The sequence below is a fragment of the Thyridium curvatum genome (genome assembly GCF_004353045.1).
Source record: "Thyridium curvatum strain D216 chromosome Unknown NODE_11_length_606192_cov_83.229133, whole genome shotgun sequence".
NCBI lineage: Eukaryota > Fungi > Ascomycota > Sordariomycetes > Thyridiales > Thyridiaceae > Thyridium > Thyridium curvatum.
The window spans coordinates 290,656-310,134 of record NW_022156766.1 but is presented as its reverse complement, the minus strand read 5'-3'; the positions used below and the strand labels follow the sequence as shown (position 1 = coordinate 310,134).

Sequence of the window (19,479 nt, the reverse complement as noted above, 5' to 3'; positions counted from 1 at the left end):
CTTCAAGGCTACCGATGATGTGAAGGTGAATCACTGGCTCGGATGGGCTATTGTTGAACCACTGACCAGTGACTTGACTCCAACCAAGTTACAAGCTGCCCCCCCGGACTTGACTTGCTTGCACCTTGCACCACATGCAGTCACTCCTCGGCAGGCTGCCTTTCATCCCAGCCCAGCCCAGCCAGCCAGCGCATTCAACCACCTGCTTGTTACTAACAATTCTACCACCACGCAATTTGATCTTCCCAACCGTCCGTCTGTCTTCTCCAACTCCACGATCTCGACTGTGACTCTAGGCATTCATTCCCTCCTGCATCGTTCCACCCCAGCCCAAGCATTCGAACCGACCGCTCTCTCTTCTGTCACCTTCTCATGACTCCTGACCACACTGATTGATCGAGAGCTTCCTCCTTCTCTTGAACATTCACCGCTTCTGACGTCCCGCCACTCGGCCTAGTCTGTTGTCTCTGTCCCTCATTGATCACTGCCCGACCTTGGCTGCTCGAGCTGCCTGCCGCCCAAGGCCGACAGGATCAGACCGCCATCAGATTCTGTGTAGCCGTTCGATACCGCCGCCGCTCGTGTGGACAACCTCGGACGTAGAGACCATGTCGTCGTCGATCGCCATCCCGGCTGGCCCGGCCTCAACTTATGATCGCCTCGATGTTCTTCGCACTCCTAAGGTGTCCAGCTCGTCGTCTTCCTCGTACTGCGGCTCCCCCTTCACGCCTCCGACCGCGAAGTCGTCGTCGCCGTCATCGTCATCGTCTGCACAGAAGCAGAAAGCGGTGCATCAGCGCCGCCCGAGCCTGTTGAGTAAGTTGACCAGCCATACCTATGAGGCAACAAGTCAAAGCATGTCATCTTGACCTGCTGTCTATCCTTACCCGGACTCAACAGGCGTTCTCTAGCAGGTCTGACTGCTCGAGCCATGTACTGATTTGATTTGCTAGGTTCTGCCATTTCCAAGGAAGAAGCCACCGTGATCAACATCGGGGACCCTGAGGGCCCGCCTAGGCTGGTATGTTGCTGGATCAAACCGTCCTCTCCCGTACCTGGCTCAACCTTGCTCACCTCCTCTATCTGGAACAGATCTCCTACCTTTCTTCCAGCCAGGGCTTCACTTGGAATCCGGGTATGTATTGTTGTCGCTCCTGCATGGCTCGAAAGCAGCTGCTGACCTAGCGTGCTTGCAGAAATCTTCCTGCCTTCCTACATCGACTACGATTATACCCCTCTTGAGAACAAGCGAGAGCCTGTGCATGAGATCACCCTGAGCGACGAGGAGATCAAGAACATGTTCCCGAACTGAAGCTCGATATCCTCTTCGGGATACCGCATCACGGCCCTGGACGCTTTGTCCCCCATCATTAGATCGCTTAATTCTCACGAGCACAACTGCATCCTCTTCTTCCTTTATTGGCGTTTTCGGCTTGTCAGCAATTCGTAGGTTGGGTTTCACATGGCAGTTGCGCGAGATATACCGATGCTTTCGTTCTTCCGTTTTACTCATGGGAAGAATCGGGTTGGTCACTCAAGACCAGGACATCATGAATGGTGCAAAGGAGTTCTTGTATTTCTCTTTCCCCCCTCAGTCTCCTTCTACCCATGTCCATACATAACACATCTTGTGGAAGATGGCCATGGCAAGGCTACACTCGCAGCTCGTCCAGGCTCTTCTATATTATATCTGTTCTCGCGTCACACAGCTGGTGTTGGAGTATGACTGCCCGTGCGTCCCTCGCTCGGTATTCGCAATAAATGATACGTTCCTGGGAAGTAGTATTGCCCATTCTGCAAGGCTCCTCTGTGTGAAGTCATCGACCATTGCCTATCAAGGTCCCTATGGTACTCCCCACACGACTTGGACAGCGCCTGGCAAGGAGGAAAAGCCAGGATATTTGCCCCGATTGCTTCCCTTGATGCCATGACTCTCAGCACCCCTCCTTGAAACTGACCATAGCCTGACCTCCAACCAAGAATCTACCCTTCATTGGCGACATCAACCAACCCTCTTCCTGTTTTCCCCGAGACGGTGTGAATGTGCCACAGGGAACCCCGCAATCGGAGGTGGCTGCCCACTGCTGATAAGTGATAGTGACAATGACTTGTTGTAGGTAGGTAGTTACTTGTACCGTGGCACGGACCCGCTCCTGGCTCGGCAGGGACCACATGGGCTGCAAGACCAGCGCGCTAAGTACCAAAGCGGGATCACCCATAAACATTGCCATATCAACACCCACGACGACGGGCAACCTTGCTGGCTCTACAACGTTATTGCCAAAGAATTGAATGCCGTAGCTGGTCAGATTGGCTGATGCCTTGCTTTTCTCGCCTCCTAACTGCATCCGATCTCTGCGGTATCTCACACTCACAGACCAACCGACATGGAGACCAACACGGCCCACCGCAAGATTGAGCTCCAGAGCCCGGAAGACTTCACATACCTCATCAACAATGTGCGACGCGCCGCCGCCGATAGTCTCCGCGAGGCCTTCCCACAAGTCGAGGAGGGCGCCGGCGAGAAGGACGAACTGCATACACGGATAGAGGAGCTCGTCAACGAGGTACGTGCTAATATATACACTTGAGATACACGCTGAGGAGAAAGAGAATGATGAGAACGAAACCCCCAACTAACAAAGAAAGCGCAGTACATCCGCCAGACCTTCACCCTCGCGAGCCCCAACCTGACCATCAACGGCCTCCCCGTCGACCCGTCCCTCTTCCTGTCCGGGACGACGACGACGACGACGACGACGGCCAAGTCCGCCGGCGCGCCGCCGCCCGAGGAGGCCTACGAGCCGTTCGACGGGCGCAAGCGCCAGCGCGTCGAGGACCTGGCCCGCGAGGAGGAGGACCTGCTGCGCGAGATCGCCGCGCTCAAGAAGCGCGTCCCCGGCGCGGCCGCGGCGCGGCGCCGCGACGCGATGCGCGAGGCCCTGGCGCGGGACGAGGAGGCGCTCGCCGCGGCGCGCGAGCAGGTCGTGGCGCGCGCTGCCTCGGCGGCCGCGGCCGGCAAGCCGATGCTCGGCGGCGATGGCGGTAGCAGGCTGGAGCGGGCGGACGAGGTGGGCGAGGCGTGGAGGGGCGTCGTCGAGACGCTGAGCCGGCTCAAGAGGGACATGCCCGCCACGGTGGCGCGGATGGAGCGGGCGAGGGTGGCGGGCGGGTACGTCGTGACCGGGGGCTGAAAGGCAGGCCGGCCCGCGGGAGACGGAGGCGGAGGCGGAGACGAAACCTGAAATCACGACGAAGACCATGGGGTCTCTTTACCAAGGGAGAAAGGGTTGTCGCGGCGCGGTAGACTATGGATCGGAAAGCCGCGGTGCCTGGTTGGCTTTTCAATGATAGCCTCCCTACCCCTACTCGACTAGGTGGGAATGAACGGCTCGCATCACAGAGGACCAAACGTTCGCGGTATTAGCGCGGCCGCGAGGACGGGCGACTCGGGACCTGTTTATTGACAAGACGGAGTGCCTGGATTATGGGAGACTATTCACTGGACGGGGGGAGAAGACGACCCGGTAGTCGATCAGAGCTGATCACGAAGGATAGCATCATTGTAGGGAGATAGGGCTTTGTGTGACAAGTTGAACGAGGCTCAGGTACGTTCTATCGCATCGCCGGATGTATCGAGATACATAAAACCCCAATCAAAAACCAACCGTGTTTCTTGCAGACCCACGCTTGAAGGTTATCTGTAAAGAACCCCAAATGGGACGATTTCCGATTCCACCGCTCTGTTTCTCTATAATTTCTTCCATCGCCAACCGTCAATGCACACCAAAAGGACGACCTAATCAAGACGAACTCTGCCTGCGCCACGCACTCCGGTTCTACTACATCACCAACTTCCACGCAACGCATCTAAGCCGTTGCCTTGGCCCCGGCAACATCCTCGGCGGGTGCAGGGGCGGCAGCGGCGCCCTCGGCCGCGGCCTTGCCCTCCTGCACCTCGGAGGGGGCACCCTGGATCGTGGTCGACGCATCGCCCTTCTTGGCCCACTTGGGCTCCCGGGCCCACTGCTCGTCGTGCCACGGGCCGGCGTCGCTGTTCTCGCAGCCCTCGGCGCAGGCGCAGGTGCCGCCGAACTCCTTGGGGAGGTTCTCGGGGGGCACCTGGGCGAGGAGCTCCTTCTGGTAGCCGCTGCCGAGGATGTGGATCTTCTGGACGGTGACGGGGTCGAGCCAGCCCTTGATCATGCTCCAGACGGTGGAGAAGCCCCAGGGGGCGTTGATGACGTAGAGGCGGCCGAGGCGCTCGGGGTAGTAGTTCTGGGACATGGCCGAGGCCTGGCGGACGTAGCCGTAGACCTGGGGCGCCTTGGTCAGGCCGACGCCCTTGAGGTCCATGATGGTGCAGCACGTCTCGAGCAGGTGGCCGGCCTTGCGGCTGCAGGCCGGCAGGCGGGGGTCCGAGACGCGCTCGTACTCGACGGCCAGGTTCGTCAGCATTCGCTCGGCGGTGGTGATCTTGTACATGGCGGTCAGGTCGATGGAGCCGAGCTGCTCGATGTAGACTGGTCGGCCGTCCTGTAGGGGGTGGGAGAAAGGGTTAGTTAGCCATGGGTATTGGCGGCTGTCAGGGGCCCCGATCCTCGGAAGGGTACAGAAGCCCGAGTCGGTGACTCTCTCTCACCTTGTCGGTCTTGTGGTAGTATTGCGGGTAGTACTGGAACAGGGCCTTCTTCTCGGGGTACTCCCAGTTGGGCAGTTCCTCGTCGAGCTTGGTGTCTTTCCGCCACTTCTCGCAGTCGACGAACCTATGAGAGTTTAACAAGTCAGCAAAGGTCTCTTTCAGGGTTGGGAGCTTCGTGAAAAGGGGCTGGCTCACATCTGGAAGGACAGGTTCACGTCGAATTTACGAGCTCGCAGGAATCGTAGCTAAGGACATGTCAGAACTTTGCGCGTTCATGTTTGACCGCCGATGCGGTGTATTTTGGTCCATACCAGAGTCAGGGTGTCCAGGCGCTCCTTGAAGCCCTGAGCTTCCAGCATCAGCCTCAGCTGGTGGACCTGGGCCTGCTGCTGCTCGGTCAGATAGCCTGGGTGGCCATCTCGCGGTTCGGGTGCCGTGATGGGATAGTCATAGTCGTCGTACTTGGGTTCCAGCTCCATCTCTCTCTTCTCGGGGGTAGCCATGGCTGAGGGTCGTCGAGGCGGTCTGGGGCGCGCTGGACAGGAGGTGCAGAAGCAGCGGGAAAGTACCGCGGCTGTTGGTAGAAGACAGGAATGAAGAAAAAAAGAAACACGAAAGGAAAGTTGAGAATTTGTGGTCTCGACAAACACGTAGCCTTGGTTGGGGTTGGTAATAGCAAGGGTTGATTGAAGGTTGGTGCCAAATCAACAATTGTACTTTTGAAATATTTTGGCGGAGGCCTGGCGAGGGGTTTCAGGGAGTGACTTCAGCGAAATTGGGTGCGGGTTTTCGTCATAGCGAGGGGGGCGAAAGGGGTCTTTTTGTCGGATTCTCCATACAATAGGTACCTTGCCTGTACGAAGTATGCGCTGGAACTAGCCAAAACAGGGCCGGCCAGCCACCTCCACGGCTGTGCTGCTCTGTGTGCCAACTTGCTCACACCCCGCATTTTCCATCCATGGCGGCGGTACAGAGTTACATCCATCTTATTGTTAGTGATGTGCATCTTTGGGATTGCTGGCCGTCTTTCCTCTGTGTCAAGGGACTGCATCGCCATTTCCCTTTAAGCTGGCCTCGGCTTGTCAAAGTGCAAGCCAATCACTCCAGGTTGAATCTATGAACATGGATACCTAGGGACTGTAGTTATCTTCTGGTGAAAGATCTCGGCCTTGTATGCCAAGCTGAAGAAATGGAACCAGGAAATGCCATTCCCAACAGCAACATCTTGGCACAGTCTTGAATCTGACCAAGAACAAGGTGAAGCCCGGGCTATCGCGTGGCTATTTGTCCCAGATAGGGAATGACAGGTCAACAATCAGCATCTCGAGCAGGGATTGCTCCACTCGATCAGACGGTGTGCAAGAGTGAGCCATGGATTGCAAGGCCGGTTCCCACGAGTCGGTATAAAGACCATGGAATTCACCAACTTCATCCTTGATATGATGTGTTGTTCCCCAAGACTTCTCTCGCGTCATTGCCCAACACCATGGCTCCGTCACTGCTAGTGTTCACCGTCTTGCCGTGTAAGAGCCGCGAGGCTCAACAGAAGGTTGGACAGGATCACCACAAATTCGTAACCCCCGATCAAAACTAACAAAGGCAAGGCGATCGAGTTCCTGTCTACTTCTGCCCAGGCTATGCTGAAGAACGAACCAAACAACAAAAAGTACGGAATCTGCACTAGCAGCACGGATCCCGATGATCTCTGCGTCTACATGATCGAAGAGTCAGTCCAACCTTGGTGGTATTCTCTGTCAGGGAGAAGTAGGAAGGTTGACAAAGCCTATTTGTGACTCAACATGATAGATTCCTGTCACAGGCCGACCTCGACTTCCACATGTCACAAGAGTATACGCAGAACATGTTCAAATAGGCTGCCGTGGAACACCCGCTATCTGGTGAGATCCTGCTTGAGAACTACGATATTGTCGAAGGGTGCTCCTTGTCACCACGACCCGAGGTCGGGCAGCACAAGAACTGTAGCATTGCCTTCGGTACCTACACAATCAACGAGGGCACCATGGCACAGAAGCTGCAGCACTGGAATGATGCCCTCTCATCCAAGGCCGGTGCAGCAGATGAAGGCCCGCTCGTATTCCTTGTCGGGCAGAACAAGGCTGATCCGAACAAGATGTCCACGGTAGAGGCCTTCAAGTCAAGGGAGGATGCAGTCAGGTTCCAGACTACCATAGGTGCACAGGCTGAGATGCAATACAGGTGGTTGAAGCAGGTTGGCGGCTACCTGTACAAGGAGTAGTACAGAATCCCTGTCACTGACTCATCTTGATAAGAGGTGCTAAATAACACTGGGTACCTGCGATATCTGAAAGCATTGACCTTTGAGTGTGAATCAAATGATGCTGAGCAGGGACAGATTGATGTCAGTCATGGAATGTGCCTCGTCTCAATGTCAACTTATGTTGGCCTACCTACTTTAAATAAGGCCACGGTTTTTTTATAGTACCAGCACATGCAGCAACTGAGCCAGTCAACTGTGGCAAAACCGGACCGCACCGCGGGGCAGCTGCAATGCTAGTGGCGCCTCGATTTCACCATAGCAAAAGCTGTCACGCAGCGCTCAGTGACTCAGGGTCCAGACTCGTCCTGTATACATGTAAGCGCCGTTTGCTCATGAACAGTGGCATAAGATCCCTGGCCAGCAGTCTCGGCCCTTTGCGCACTCGTCCTTTTTGGTAAGAACTTTGTCTCTGGCTTCTTGCGCTGTTGTTTTGCGCTTCATTTTTGAGTAGGTGCTGACCCCTCCTGCTTCCAGCTTGCGATACTCGACAACCGACCTCGGAATCACACGAGCACACAAACTACCTGCCGCCCGGACAAGGACACCCTCTCCTCCTCGCCCCTGCTGGCGCTTTCGCAACATGGCGACGACCGCGACGACTCGCCAGATGCCCGCTTGGCACCCTCCCAAGGGCCCGCGTGCGGGCGTCAAACTGCCGCCGCTCAAGATCTACAACAGCTTGACGAGACAAAAAGACGCCTTCGTCCCCGCCGACGAGGAGGGCAAGGTGGTCACTTGGTACACTTGCGGCCCTACCGTCTACGACGACGCTCACCGTGAGAAAGCCCTTCCTCCCTTGCCGCATTGACGTCTGAGCTAATATCGAATTCGCGCCAGTGGGCCATGCCAGGAACTACGTCTCGACTGATGTCCTGCGAAGGATTATGCAAGACTACTTTGGCTTCCAGGTCAAGTTTGTCATGAACATCACCGATGTTGACGACGTGAGTACATCCCCCAGTGTCCATTGCCGAGGGTGCATGAGCGCTAAGCCGCCGTGGCAGAAAATCATCCTTCGAGGCCGCCAGCAGCATCTGTTGGGCAAGTTGCGAGCAGAGCACGCCCAAGTCGACGAATTCGTCCTCTCAACAACCAAGGCCGGCTTTGACCAGTACATCAAGAAGAATCTGCCGCTCTTGCCCGCCGATATCAAGCCAGAGAACTATGGCGCAGAGGTCGACAAGGCCTACAAGAGTGTTCTTGAGGGCAAGACGCTGGACGGCGACAACGAGCCTGCTGGCGACAAGGAAGCCAAAATCAAGATGCACATCACCACTGCTGCTGGCGCGGCAGAGGCCCTGCTTATCGCGTCAAAATCGAGCAAGATTGACGCCGCCGACTTCTTTGACAAGGCCGAAAATGTGCTCCTGCCCTACCTCGACTCATTGCATGGCTCGGATATCGATGCCAATGACCATTCCGTCTTTACCAGCCTGACACAAAAGTTTGAGAAGCGCTTTTTCGAGGATATGGAGGCTCTCAATGTACGGTACCCGGACGTTCTGACCCGAGTCACCGAGTTTGTGCCTCAGATTGTCACCTTCATTGAGCAAATCGTCGCCAATGGCTTTGCGTATGCTACTCCCGACGGCTCGGTCTACTTTGACATTGAGGCTTTCGAGAAGGCTGGCCATGATTACGCCAGACTGGAACCGTGGAACAGGAATGACAAGAGCCTGCAGGCTGATGGCGAGGGATCCCTGACCAACAAGAATACGGTCAAGCGTAACGATTCCGATTTTGCCCTGTGGAAGGCGAGCAAAGCTGGTGAGCCGGCCTGGCCGAGTCCGTGGGGTCCTGGGCGTCCTGGCTGGCATATCGAGTGCTCAGTCATGGCATCCGAGGTGCTAGGCAAGGAGATTGAGTGAGTGACAATGCTCCGATGGCGAACCACCCACAGCTAACAAACCCATAGCCTTCACTCTGGTGGCGTTGACCTTCGTTTCCCTCATCACGATAGTAAGTTCATGACGTCTCCATGTCTTGCGAAAACGCTTGCTAACCGCCATCAAGACGAACTGGCACAATCAACGGCATACTGGTCCAAGGGCGGACCTTCGGTGCTATGGACCAACTACTTTATCCACACAGGACACTTGTCTATCCAGGGCTTGAAGGTCAGTATCAAAAGAAAACGCAAGCCGCATGCTTCTTTCAACTAACACGGGGCTGCAGATGAGCAAGAGTCTCAAGAATTTCACCACCGTCCGGTCAGCGCTGTCACGGGGCGAATACACCCAGCGCTCCTTGCGGGTTGCGTTCCTCATGGGGGCGTGGCAAGAGGGCATCGAGATCACCGAGGAGCTCCTCAAGACCACCGCATCTTGGGAAGATAAGCTGAACAACTTCTTCCTCAAGAGCATAGACGTGGCCAGGCATCCTACCAAGCCCGAGGGCTCTACGGAGGCCGGCGACAAGCAGTTGCTCGGTGCACTCGACAAGGCAAAGGCAGACCTCGATGCCGCCCTCTGCGATTCCTTCAACACCCCCGCGGCTATGAGAGCCATCTCCGACTTGGTGTCAGAGTTCAACGTCACGAAGGGCGTGTCCGACGAGGCCGTCCTCACCACGGCGCGCTGGATCACCAGGATAGTCACGATACTGGGTCTCGACGCCGAAGGCGACCTCAAGGACGCCAGCAGGATCGCGTGGTCGGGCATCGACATCCCCGCCTCGGCACAGCCGTACGTCTACCCGGTGTCTCAGCTCCGCGACGAGGTGCGACAGCAGGCGCGCTCGGGCTCGCTCGACTACGAGAGCATATCGCAGGCCGCCCAGCGCACGAAGCCCAGCGCGGCAGGCGGCGGCGGCGACGACGAGTCCGCCGCCAGGTACGAGGCCGTGCTCAGCCAGTTCAAGACGGACGTCCAGAAGCTGGCCGGCGACAGGGCCCCGGCCAAGGACCTCCTGGTGCTCTGCGACCAGCTGCGCGACACGCACCTCTGGAACCTGGGCGTCTACCTCGAGGACCGCGACGGGCCCCTGCACGCCATGGTCCGGCCCGTCGACCGGGCGCTGCTCGCGGCGCGCGCCGAGCGCGAGTCGGCCGCCGCCGCCAAGCGCGAGGCCAAGGCCAAGCGCGAGGCCGAGGAGGCGGAGCGCAGGCGCCTGCTCGAGGAGAAGGCCCGGCTCAGCCACCTCGACATGTTCCGCACGGCCGAGTTCTCCGAGTGGGACGAGAACGGCCTCCCCACCAAGGACGCCAAGGGCGAGGAGGTGGCCAAGTCCAAGAAGAAGAAGCTGGTCAAGGACTGGGAGAGGCAGAAGAAGCTGCACGAGGAGTGGAAGGCGAAGCAGGGCAGCTGAAAAGGTGGTGTGCAGGGGGAAAGAAGAATAGGGGGCCCGTGAAAAGCGCTGACTGAGTATGGGGTGCATGCTGCCTTTTTTAAATAATCCGGCGGAGTTGAGGGCGCGGTATGATGGGTGCTATGCTGCGTCGTGGGAAAGGTATCCCCAATGTCGTTGTCGAGGCCTTTCTTGTCGGTTGAGACCATTGGGCAATAGAGGTAGAAAATAAAAAAAAGACACATCAGATACTCTCACCCATCCAGTCGTCCTGCTCGGTCGTTGCTACTAGTGCCCTCGGAGGCCTGAACACTGTCCGGGGGCAGATACTGACTGTAAACGTCCTCATGATTCCCATTTTTGATGTTACCTAGTGTCGCCCAACTCGCTCGTACGGAAACGCACTGAGCACAGGAGTTGGTTCATATAGACAGTATGTCTGCTGCACATCAGACAATATGCACATCTCTTTCCTACTCGTCGCACGGATTCTCCCATAGATGCGAGCCTCCCAGCCTCCCCCTTAACCGTTGGGCGAGCCGCCGTTCTCCTTGTCTTTGCTCTTGCCGTCCTCCTCGCCCTTCTCCTTGCGCTTCTGCACGACGTCCCAGTTGTAGACCCTCGCGACCGCGACCTCCATGGTCTATTTGACGAGTGAGTGGGTTAGCCAACGGCTTCAGAAAAGTCTCGCGTGTCTTTTTTTCTTTTTTTCGGGATCGCTCTCTCTCTCTCTCTCTCTCTCTCGGGTCGGTAGGATCTACGTACCGTTATTTGCTCCCTGAGGAAATCCAGATCCTCCTCGCAGTTCTTGTGGCTCGTCTTGGCGGCCGTGAGCTTCTGCTGCAGCAGCTCCTCCGCCTCGTCGATGGGGTACGCCAGCATGACGTTGGCCTAGACGCCGGGGGGTACGGGTCAGTCTTTTTTTTTGCATGTCCCGTATATATATATGCAAGCCCGCTTCACGGACTCCCCCTTGCTACCCTAAACAGACGGGGGGGGGGGGATGTTCAGGGGCTTTTTGTTGAATTGAAACTCACCCCGAGCCAGAGGTACACCTCGTCGGTGGGGGGCACCTGCGCGCGCGCGTAGAGCGTGTCGTTGAGCTCAAAGGTCGTCTCGATGGGCTCGACGGGCTCCTCCTCGCTGTCCTCCTCCTCCCCCCCGTGGCCGTGGCCGTGGCCGTGGCGGCCCCGCCTCGTCTTGAGGAAGCGCACCGTGTCGAGCGTCTTTTGGATGTCGGGCATCTTGTCCTTGAGGCCGGCCAGCCGGCGCTGCAGGTTGACCTCCATGAATTGGTATTTTCTAGCATCGGGTGGGGGGGGGCGCGCACACAATGGTCAGCTTTCTATGTCTTCCCTTCTTTCTTCTTTCTTTGTTTTTCCTCTCTCCCGCAGGCTCTGCTCCAGGCAATGCAAGGGGGTGAGGGGGGTAGTATTCGCTGTTGGACCGTCTTGGTTTCTTACGAGATCATCTCCTGGAAGCGCCGGAGCGTGGGCTCGACCTCCTCTCTGCTGGTGACATAGTCCTCGACCTTGTCGACAAACGGCGCCTGGGGGATGCCGCGCGGGTTGGCAGGCGTCGTCTCCTTGCTGCTGCTGTTCGAGATTACCCAAAAATCAGTCAGTCAGTCAGTCAGCTGCCTCCCGAGGTGGCGGCGCAATACGATAACCCCGTTTTCTCTCACAGGATCACCCGGAGCGCGGACTTACCTAGGAGGAGCAGCAGCAGCAACCTCTTTGCCTTTGCTCGCCATTGTGGGCAGCGGGGCAACCAGCTTTTCCCTTGCAGCTCAGGGCCCGGTGCTGGTGGTTTATATCAAGGATGATGGTGACAGTCTTGTTGTGATCAAAGGGACGGCCGCAAAGTGATCATGTAGTTACCATGTGCCTGCCCAGCGATTCCTCGAGGCAAGTCGTTGATGGTGGGGTATGTCAAGCTTCCCAGCGCCAAGGATGGAGCACTTAGGTAGGAAGCACTCAAAAGGCAGCTAGCTGGGACCAAGTGTGGTGAGAATTTTGGCGGTGGAGGAGGGCGAAATTAGTGGGGTTGCCGACGGAATGTCCACTGGCGTTCACTGAACTCAGTACCAAGTGCAGTGCGCGAGACACTGATTATTCGAAACAAGACACTCAAGTTCACCATACAACAGCCATGCAAGTCATCACAAGTGAGGATTTGTAGTTTATATAAAAGTCATTCAATTCTTTAGAATCTTGGGGGTATCTCATCACTCAATCTCTGATCAACTTGTCAGGATCTGTAGGGAAATCGGGCCAAGGCAGAGCAGAGAAGAGTGCTGTCCTGTTCTCTCTCTCTCTGCCTTCCCACAAAATCAGCGCATCCTCCAGCAAAAACGCCCACAAAAACCAGTAAACAGTAGACAGACCCAAAGAGGCGTCATATAAACAAAGAACCAATTTGATCTCGCTAAGGAGGTAGATCTCTCGCGTTCGCTTGTCCGTAATTTTTTTTCCGACCCCCGTAAATGTGAGCAAGAATAGAAGGCTGCAGAAAGAACAAAAACACAAGTCCCGGAAAGTAACAGAGATAACCCGCTGCAATGGGAAAACCCCTCTCAACTATCCTCGGCGCTGCTGCTGTAGCCGCTCTCCTCCCCGCCAGCAGTAGCGACAGAGCTACCAGTGGGCAGCAGATCACCACTCTTGGTACCGCTGGCACTGCCATCAGCCCGTACACCAAGGGATGGGCGGAGTTCGTCCAGCCCGGGGTTGTTGAGGTCGGGCGAAACGCTGTCACCACGGTGCTCGGGTCCGATCTCGTCTTCCTCGTCGGCAGAGGTGAGATCCATGCCTTCGGGATACGTGTTGTCCGAGTTGTGAGGGTTGGCTTTCCTCGAGATCAGCTCCTCGGCCGAGGACGTGAGGACCTCTTCGTCGCCATCCGCCTCTTCTCCAGAGTCCAGGTCGCTGTCGCCCTCGGAATCCGAAGTCGACGTGAACGGCGGGTAGAACGTCGCAGGGGGTGGCAGCGGTACCGGGTCGAACTTGCGAATCTTTCCAGTCACATACTCGATCTCCACCACAAGTGTACCGTTCTTTAATAGTGCTGGCGGCTGGGGAGAGGACGTGGACATTGCCGCCATCAGCCCAGTGACAGAGTCCGCCGTGCCGTCCGATGCATGTCGATAAAATGTCGGGCGAGGGTTGACGCCGTTGCCCTTGACCTGGAATCGTGGCCGGCGGGTAGATACGATGACCGCGAAATGGTCATCCGGGAAGACCCGGCCGACACCCGATGGCTCGAGTGTTGGCCCGAAGGGCTTCGTATGTGGAAGGTGCAGACCATCGCACCAAGGAAACTCGCTGTCGATGTCGCTCATGTCCGACTCGTCAGTAGTAAGCTCAGGCACGTTGTCCGGGTCCGCTTCCATTGCCGGCTTGGACGCCCTATCAGTGAGCGGCCGATAGGGGATGGACGAGCCGGAGAGTGACCGGACCGTGGTTGGCCGGAACGATTCTTCCGACTCCTGCGGGCCAGTGGAAGTCATGTAGGTGGTTGGGCTGGTCTCGCCCGCTGCAGGGTCTCCAGAGAGATCAATGCAGAACGGGGCCCCGTTGTAGTAGACGATAGCGCCATCGACCCGGCGCCTCTTGCGGGGCGAGGAACCTGAGCCGCTGTAGTTCCACCGCGAGAGCGTACCCATGTTGCTGTCTTCGACCTGTTCTTCCGAGCCGGATCCAGCTTCGTCAAACGAGGTCTCCTCCGAGGATGACTGGTGGACGAAGAGGGGCTTGTAGTGAAATCTTGAAGAGGCGGCACCACCAGGGCGACCCGAACCCCCCGAAGTAGTCAGGTCGTCACCCGAAGCACCCACTTTGCGTCGCTTGCGCTGCCCATTCTTGTCCGAGCCGTCCTCATCATCAGTCGAGCTGCACGTCAAGCAGTCTCCACCGCCACTGTCGCTACTAAACTTGGTGCCATCAGTGCCGCCGCGCCAGCGGACTTTTCGACCATCCGGAGACAGTTGAAACTTTGTACTTTTCTCGCTGACGGCCTCGCGGATCAGTAAAGGTGGCACATTCAGGATGTGCAATTGAGCCAGGTTGGAGAGGAGGTTCAAGTACACCCAGCCGTCGGCGTCCATCGACACATCCTGGGGGTCGGTCTTGGTCCCGTTCAGAAGCTCGGGTGGCACAAGACCCAGGTGACGGATGTAGTCCACGTTGTCGGCTGGTACCTGCATCCGGTCCGGGTCGAGGTCACGGGGCCGAGTCGGCCGTTGTTCTGGTAGGTCGGCGCTAGGGGGGGAATTGTTAAATCCACCGCTTTTTTCAGCGCTGCCGCTGCCGCTCCCGCTGCCATTCCCATTTCCGTTGCCGCGAGACTCGGATTGGTCCCCATTTGAGTTGTTGGAGCCCGATACATTTTCCCGAGACATGTTCTCGCGCGACTTGGATTTCTTGGCTTGCGGCTGCATACGAGCCTCTCTCGAAGCCTCGAGGCTGGGAGGGATAGCGATGTTGGAGGAGCTCGTTGGCTGCACGCCCTCCATCGAAGGGGCCGACTGGTTCCGGGACGCTGCTCGGTAGGGGCTGATCTTACCAGTGAACAGCTGCTCCAACTTCTTGACGACGATCTTCTTCTTCTCTCTGTCGGTCATCGACAGATGCTGAGGGTAGAGGCCGTCCGGGATGTCCTCGAGATAGTGCTCCACCTTTTGCTCCGAGGATCTGGCTCGCGAGCTCATCGAAGGCCGAGACATCGAGACGCCCGAGGAATGGGGGCCAGTCGAGGCAGACGCATAAGCCGAGTCAACGGGGCGCGAGTGGGAAGACGAAGACGACGCATGCTTCGACATGGAGCCCCGCGAAGACTGCATGCGCTTGGCATGCTTCGCAGATTTGTGCTTCTGCGAGGAAGCACCCACGCTTGAATCGCCTTCCAACCCTGCAGCAAAGTCGCGCAGCGTCGCCTCGAGCTCGCGCTTTTTCCGTCCCGGAAGCCCGTGCACCTTGATCTCGAAGAGCTTGTCCCTCCGCATAAGGTCGGGCCCGAACTGCTTGTACCTCTTCAACTCCTCCTTCAACTTCTTGTTCTCGATGGTCAGATCATCAATAACGCTCCGGTAGTCGTCGGCACTGCTACTCTGCGTAGTTGTGCGACGGAAGATCGAGGGGTGGCCGAGCATTCCAGGAGCATAAGGGTACGAGGGAGGCTTATCAGCCAGGGGGAAGCGAGAGTCGTCGTTGGACGACTCACCGCTCTCTTTCTGGAAAAATGGGGGGTCGACTGGAGGCAAGTTTGTGTGTCAGCGAGTTGGAAAGGGAGAGAAGAGAGCCAGGGCGGCACGGTAACCGGCTTACCATCCATATTATTGGGGTCAAAGGTCTGCTTTGGATTCTTGTTGGAGCGGTCAAACCAGCGCTTTGGGTCGTTGGCGTCGTGGCTCTCGCCAGACGAGTTTCTGCGGGGCGAGCTGTGCTGCTCGGGACCCGGGCCAGCGCCGGTGGCCTTCATAGTCGCATCACGGGCGAGTCTGTGATGACGGAGGGTGACGGACTGTTCAGGTGATGCTCGCCGTGGGAGCGGGTGGCCCCGATCCGTAGGCGGCGGATGCGTGATGGGCGATGCGCCCTTTGGGGGGTCTGCCATAGTGAATCGGCAAACGATCTTCAGATGGACTATGCGTAGGCTCTAGATAGAGCATAGTCCTTGTCGTTGGGATTGCAGTGCTGAAGCTCCTGTTGGAAGGGAGGTCGTTGTCATTCGTACGTATACCTACGACGCATTTGTGAGACTCGGCACTGATAAATGTCGGTGCAGGCCTGGTGTTGGGGAGTTTGGTGCTGAAGCAGAAATCAAAAGTCACATCTCGCGACGGTAGAAGGCAATGGCAGGCGGTGGATTGATGTGGGTTGAGGGTGCGGCGAGATGGCCAGGCCTGAGGGTGATCCGGCATGTGTGGCGTGGTTTTTGCTTGCATCTCGTCCCCACTGACACATCTGCAAAAGGTGCCATCCATGCGGGCCCCGAGGGTGGACTGGACGACGAGGGTCTGGGAAAAGCTGGCCAGGGCCGGGGTATGTTCACGGGCAGGGCGGACGGGGGCAGAACAAGAAACAAAGCATGCACCAGGAGGAACGAAGAGCCATGCTCACCTGATTAGAGGCGGGACCTGAGGCCCGGTTGCAGACTGGAGAGATTGGTGGTGATGACTTGGTTTCCGGTTGGCGAAAAACAAGGAGAGGAAGAAATAGAATGGTATCAATTGCGAATCTGTTGCAGGCTGTTGCCAAGTTGGTGATCAATGAGGATTGAATGGTATCAGGGAAAGCTGGGTGGTGGTGGAGGAGGCAGGCCGAGTTGCAAGCAAAAATGTATATATCCAGCCGCAAGCCCTCCTCGAGGAGAAGGCGGTTCGATAGACAATGGAATCAGCGATGGCTAGGCGTCTCGGTCCTTGGGGGGGTGAGCAAACATGACGCCAAAGCCGAGAGGCTCGTACAATACTGATTACCTAGTAGGAAGGGGGCAATCGAGATGAAGGGCTCTTTGCTCTGTTTCAGGGCAATAAAGCGAGGAATAGAGAGGCAGAGAGGCGGGCGGAAAGGCCTGGGACAGATCGACTGTGTGAGGACGGTGGCAGCGGGACCTTCAGATCGCAAGCTGATTGCCCCGATTCCCACGACCCGGAGGGGAGGACAGCGATCGCGCCGGATCGAAAAATAAGGGTCCGCCTAGGTAGACCTTTTTATTTTTCTGAACCTTCCCGCCCGCCCTGGGGGGGTGGAGGGTGTAGGGCTAGCAGCAGCACGGTTCGCCGCCACCACTCCCCATCGTTGTCATCGTTGTGCAATTCGCACTCCCCTCCCACAACGCTGGATTTGCTGGATTAGGACATGGACTGAAGCAAGTGGAGAGCGGCGCTGCAGATGGTGGACGTGGTGGCCCACAAACTTGTCCCAGAGGCCCGCAGGCCATAGCAGTGCTAAGTGTCCGCCGGCGACAGCCTTCCCCTCCCCAAAAGTACTTGTATTGTACTGTCTGATGGATGGTCCTCAACTGTTTCCGTCAGGGTGCAGGTCAGCCAGCACTCGTAAAGCAATAAGAGGCCGACGATGGTCCGATCATCTCCTCGCTCGGTTCCCCAGAAGACATGCCCTCCATCTTGCGAACACCCTTCCCTCATCCGAGCGGGTCTGGACCGCCTGAGCTCGCCCTCCATCATCCAAGAATGTATCACGATAGGTATCAAGGCAAAATCTCAGTTCGGCCTGGCGTCTCGCGTCCTCTGTGGGCTCTGCCCGGGTGATCAAGCCTGGCCGAGTATCGTAGCGACAGGACCGACCTGTCCAAGCTGCCCCGGCATCACTTGCCGCTTGGCGTAAGTTGTGGGACATGCTATGCCTGTGGCCAGACTTGCCAGACACCAGAACAGCAAACTATCGCGACTAGGGACTCAGCGACGGGCCGGGGTGTACCTCCTTTTGATGCCAAAAGCTTCTGATTGAAACTTGGAGGGGACCAGGGTGGGGAGGCGTGGCAATAAAAAATGGTTCGTTTATAACGTCATAGCCCCCGGAACTGGGGATGTGACAGGCGACCTTTGCCTGCTCGCGACTGGCTGGAGGTCAGTGGAGGATAGAACAGGAACGCCATCCTAGCCAATCATTTCAATTGCTCGTCTTGTGGCCCGCAGACGAAAAGAAAAGATGGGGTCTGGGTCGGATGCTGACCGCGGCGCACCAAAGACTCTAGACGCACACCGTAGAGTGGTGGTACCGCCCGGCCTGCCCATCTTCAGATCTCGGTTTTGCCCTGTGATCGGAGGTTGCCAGGGTTGTCATGCCTTCGGCCCTGGTTATGTCGCCCAACCCCTGCACAACAGCCCCAGTGGCCCCGGCATATTGGCAGATGGGGTAGAGGTAGCTGGGTAGGTACCTTCAGAGGCTTGAGAGGCACTAGAGGCAATGGACCGGCGCCCGTCGCAGGTTCAGGCCATGACCTCCACGTTAGCCAGCTAGAGTTGCTCAGAGAGAGTCGAGTCCTCCAAAAGAAAGCTCGTCAGCAGGGACGAGGCCAGGTCGCGTGTACCAACTCGCCCTCTCCAGGATTCGGCACAACGAAAGCACCCGGCGCTTGGGGTGTGCTGGCTGGGCTTGTACAAGTAGCGGTCGCCCAGAGCGCCCTATCGTTGGTGGCTTGGGTAGAAAGTAGGTGGTTGAGCGTTTTGATGGGGAAAGCTCACTCACCCGCGCTAAAAAAAAACGTTTACATTCCAGTAGGGGGAAGCTGTCAGGGCGGGTTTAGGTAGCTCGGGAGGCCAGTTCACTCCGCCGCATACTCTTAGTGCACTCTGTACGCACGTACAGTGTCTTAAAAAGTGAACGCCCCGGTGGGGGACAGCCAGCGCAAGCAGGGTTTAGCGCAAGGGTCTGGCGCATTGGATGCTTGCGTGGATGCGCTGAACCAACAGGTCCATTTCGTCCAGCTTGCAGCCCCCGCTTCCTGCATGAAGGAGACTGTCTGCACCTTGGGCTGTCACATGGCCACCTCCCTCACCTCTCGTCTTTCGCACGGTACTTCCGTAAAGTACGTACGGCAAGTCGGCACTGAACATAGATTGGCTGTAAAGTACGTCTGTCGACATTCCGTCCACTGATCCCGAGTCCCGCTTGACTGAATATCACCACCCACGGTGCGGTTTTGCCAATCATCCAGGCGACTGTACATACCTAGGTATCTTGTTTCTGGCAGATTCCAGAGTGGCCCGGCCCACCTCGGACGCCCTAAGTCGTGAGGCTGTCTTAGGGCCGCGAGAAGGCCTCGTCTCGATGTCTGCCGCGCAAAAAAACTGGAGGGGGCGTGTTGATTTGCGCCAGAATTCCCTCGTTGGGACAAGAAAGTAGTTTGGAACGAGGTCCCCTATGACGTATGAGCCTGCCAGAGTACCCCTAGTTTTTCAGCCTCTTTCCTCCATCCAGAATGTGCGCCGATCATCATCGTGACGAAGACCAGAAGAAGCGTGGGGGGATCCGCCAGTGCGTGATTGATTCATTGAACAACGACAGAGGCATCAATAGCCTCGCTTGTGCCAATTGAACCGAGGGGGAGGTAGGGGGTTGGGGGTCTTGGCTGGGGACAAAATACCTAGGTAGTGGACAGTCTGGTGCCGTCGTGCAATCACGTGTCAGGATTCCAAGCTATCATGCCAGCCATCAGATTCGATGCAAAACGAAGAGACAATCAACACCCCGAGTTAGGAAGAGTGCTTCTTGGTCAGGCACCCGAA

At 57.2% G+C, this 19,479-nt stretch overlaps 7 protein-coding genes across 7 annotated transcripts; 4 read left to right on the top strand and 3 right to left on the bottom strand.

Moving 5' to 3' along the window:
- Positions 1 to 608: 608 nt before the first annotated feature.
- Positions 609 to 1,312, top strand: E0L32_002712 (uncharacterized protein; the record flags this gene model as incomplete). The annotated part of the gene is made up of 4 exons (XM_031136932.1): positions 609 to 816; positions 954 to 1,021; positions 1,093 to 1,135; positions 1,197 to 1,312. 4 exons carry the CDS (start codon positions 609 to 611, stop codon positions 1,310 to 1,312), a joined length of 435 nt encoding a protein of 144 aa, XP_030999914.1.
- Positions 1,313 to 2,387: 1,075 nt separating this feature from the next.
- On the top strand, positions 2,388 to 3,194 carry E0L32_002711 (uncharacterized protein; the record flags this gene model as incomplete). Its single annotated transcript, XM_031136931.1, has 2 exons — positions 2,388 to 2,567; positions 2,655 to 3,194. 2 exons carry the CDS (start codon positions 2,388 to 2,390, stop codon positions 3,192 to 3,194), a joined length of 720 nt encoding a protein of 239 aa, XP_030999913.1.
- A 676-nt stretch (positions 3,195 to 3,870) lies between these two features.
- Positions 3,871 to 5,145, bottom strand: E0L32_002710 (uncharacterized protein; the record flags this gene model as incomplete). The annotated part of the gene is made up of 4 exons (XM_031136930.1): positions 3,871 to 4,536; positions 4,643 to 4,766; positions 4,838 to 4,887; positions 4,954 to 5,145. The coding sequence occupies 4 exons, from the start codon at positions 5,143 to 5,145 to the stop codon at positions 3,871 to 3,873; spliced, it is 1,032 nt and encodes a 343-aa protein (XP_030999912.1).
- Positions 5,146 to 6,128: 983 nt separating this feature from the next.
- On the top strand, positions 6,129 to 6,899 carry E0L32_002709 (uncharacterized protein; the record flags this gene model as incomplete). The annotated part of the gene is made up of 3 exons (XM_031136928.1): positions 6,129 to 6,191; positions 6,247 to 6,414; positions 6,516 to 6,899. The coding sequence occupies 3 exons, from the start codon at positions 6,129 to 6,131 to the stop codon at positions 6,897 to 6,899; spliced, it is 615 nt and encodes a 204-aa protein (XP_030999911.1).
- A 622-nt stretch (positions 6,900 to 7,521) lies between these two features.
- E0L32_002708 (uncharacterized protein) lies at positions 7,522 to 10,247 on the top strand (the record flags this gene model as incomplete). Its single annotated transcript, XM_031136927.1, has 6 exons — positions 7,522 to 7,717; positions 7,779 to 7,885; positions 7,946 to 8,805; positions 8,857 to 8,900; positions 8,955 to 9,058; positions 9,117 to 10,247. 6 exons carry the CDS (start codon positions 7,522 to 7,524, stop codon positions 10,245 to 10,247), a joined length of 2,442 nt encoding a protein of 813 aa, XP_030999910.1.
- Positions 10,248 to 10,749: 502 nt separating this feature from the next.
- E0L32_002707 (uncharacterized protein) lies at positions 10,750 to 11,979 on the bottom strand (the record flags this gene model as incomplete). Its single annotated transcript, XM_031136926.1, has 5 exons — positions 10,750 to 10,869; positions 10,992 to 11,117; positions 11,264 to 11,528; positions 11,690 to 11,821; positions 11,936 to 11,979. 5 exons carry the CDS (start codon positions 11,977 to 11,979, stop codon positions 10,750 to 10,752), a joined length of 687 nt encoding a protein of 228 aa, XP_030999909.1.
- An 822-nt stretch (positions 11,980 to 12,801) lies between these two features.
- On the bottom strand, positions 12,802 to 15,839 carry E0L32_002706 (uncharacterized protein; the record flags this gene model as incomplete). Its single annotated transcript, XM_031136925.1, has 2 exons — positions 12,802 to 15,476; positions 15,551 to 15,839. The coding sequence occupies 2 exons, from the start codon at positions 15,837 to 15,839 to the stop codon at positions 12,802 to 12,804; spliced, it is 2,964 nt and encodes a 987-aa protein (XP_030999908.1).
- Positions 15,840 to 19,479: the final 3,640 nt, after the last annotated feature.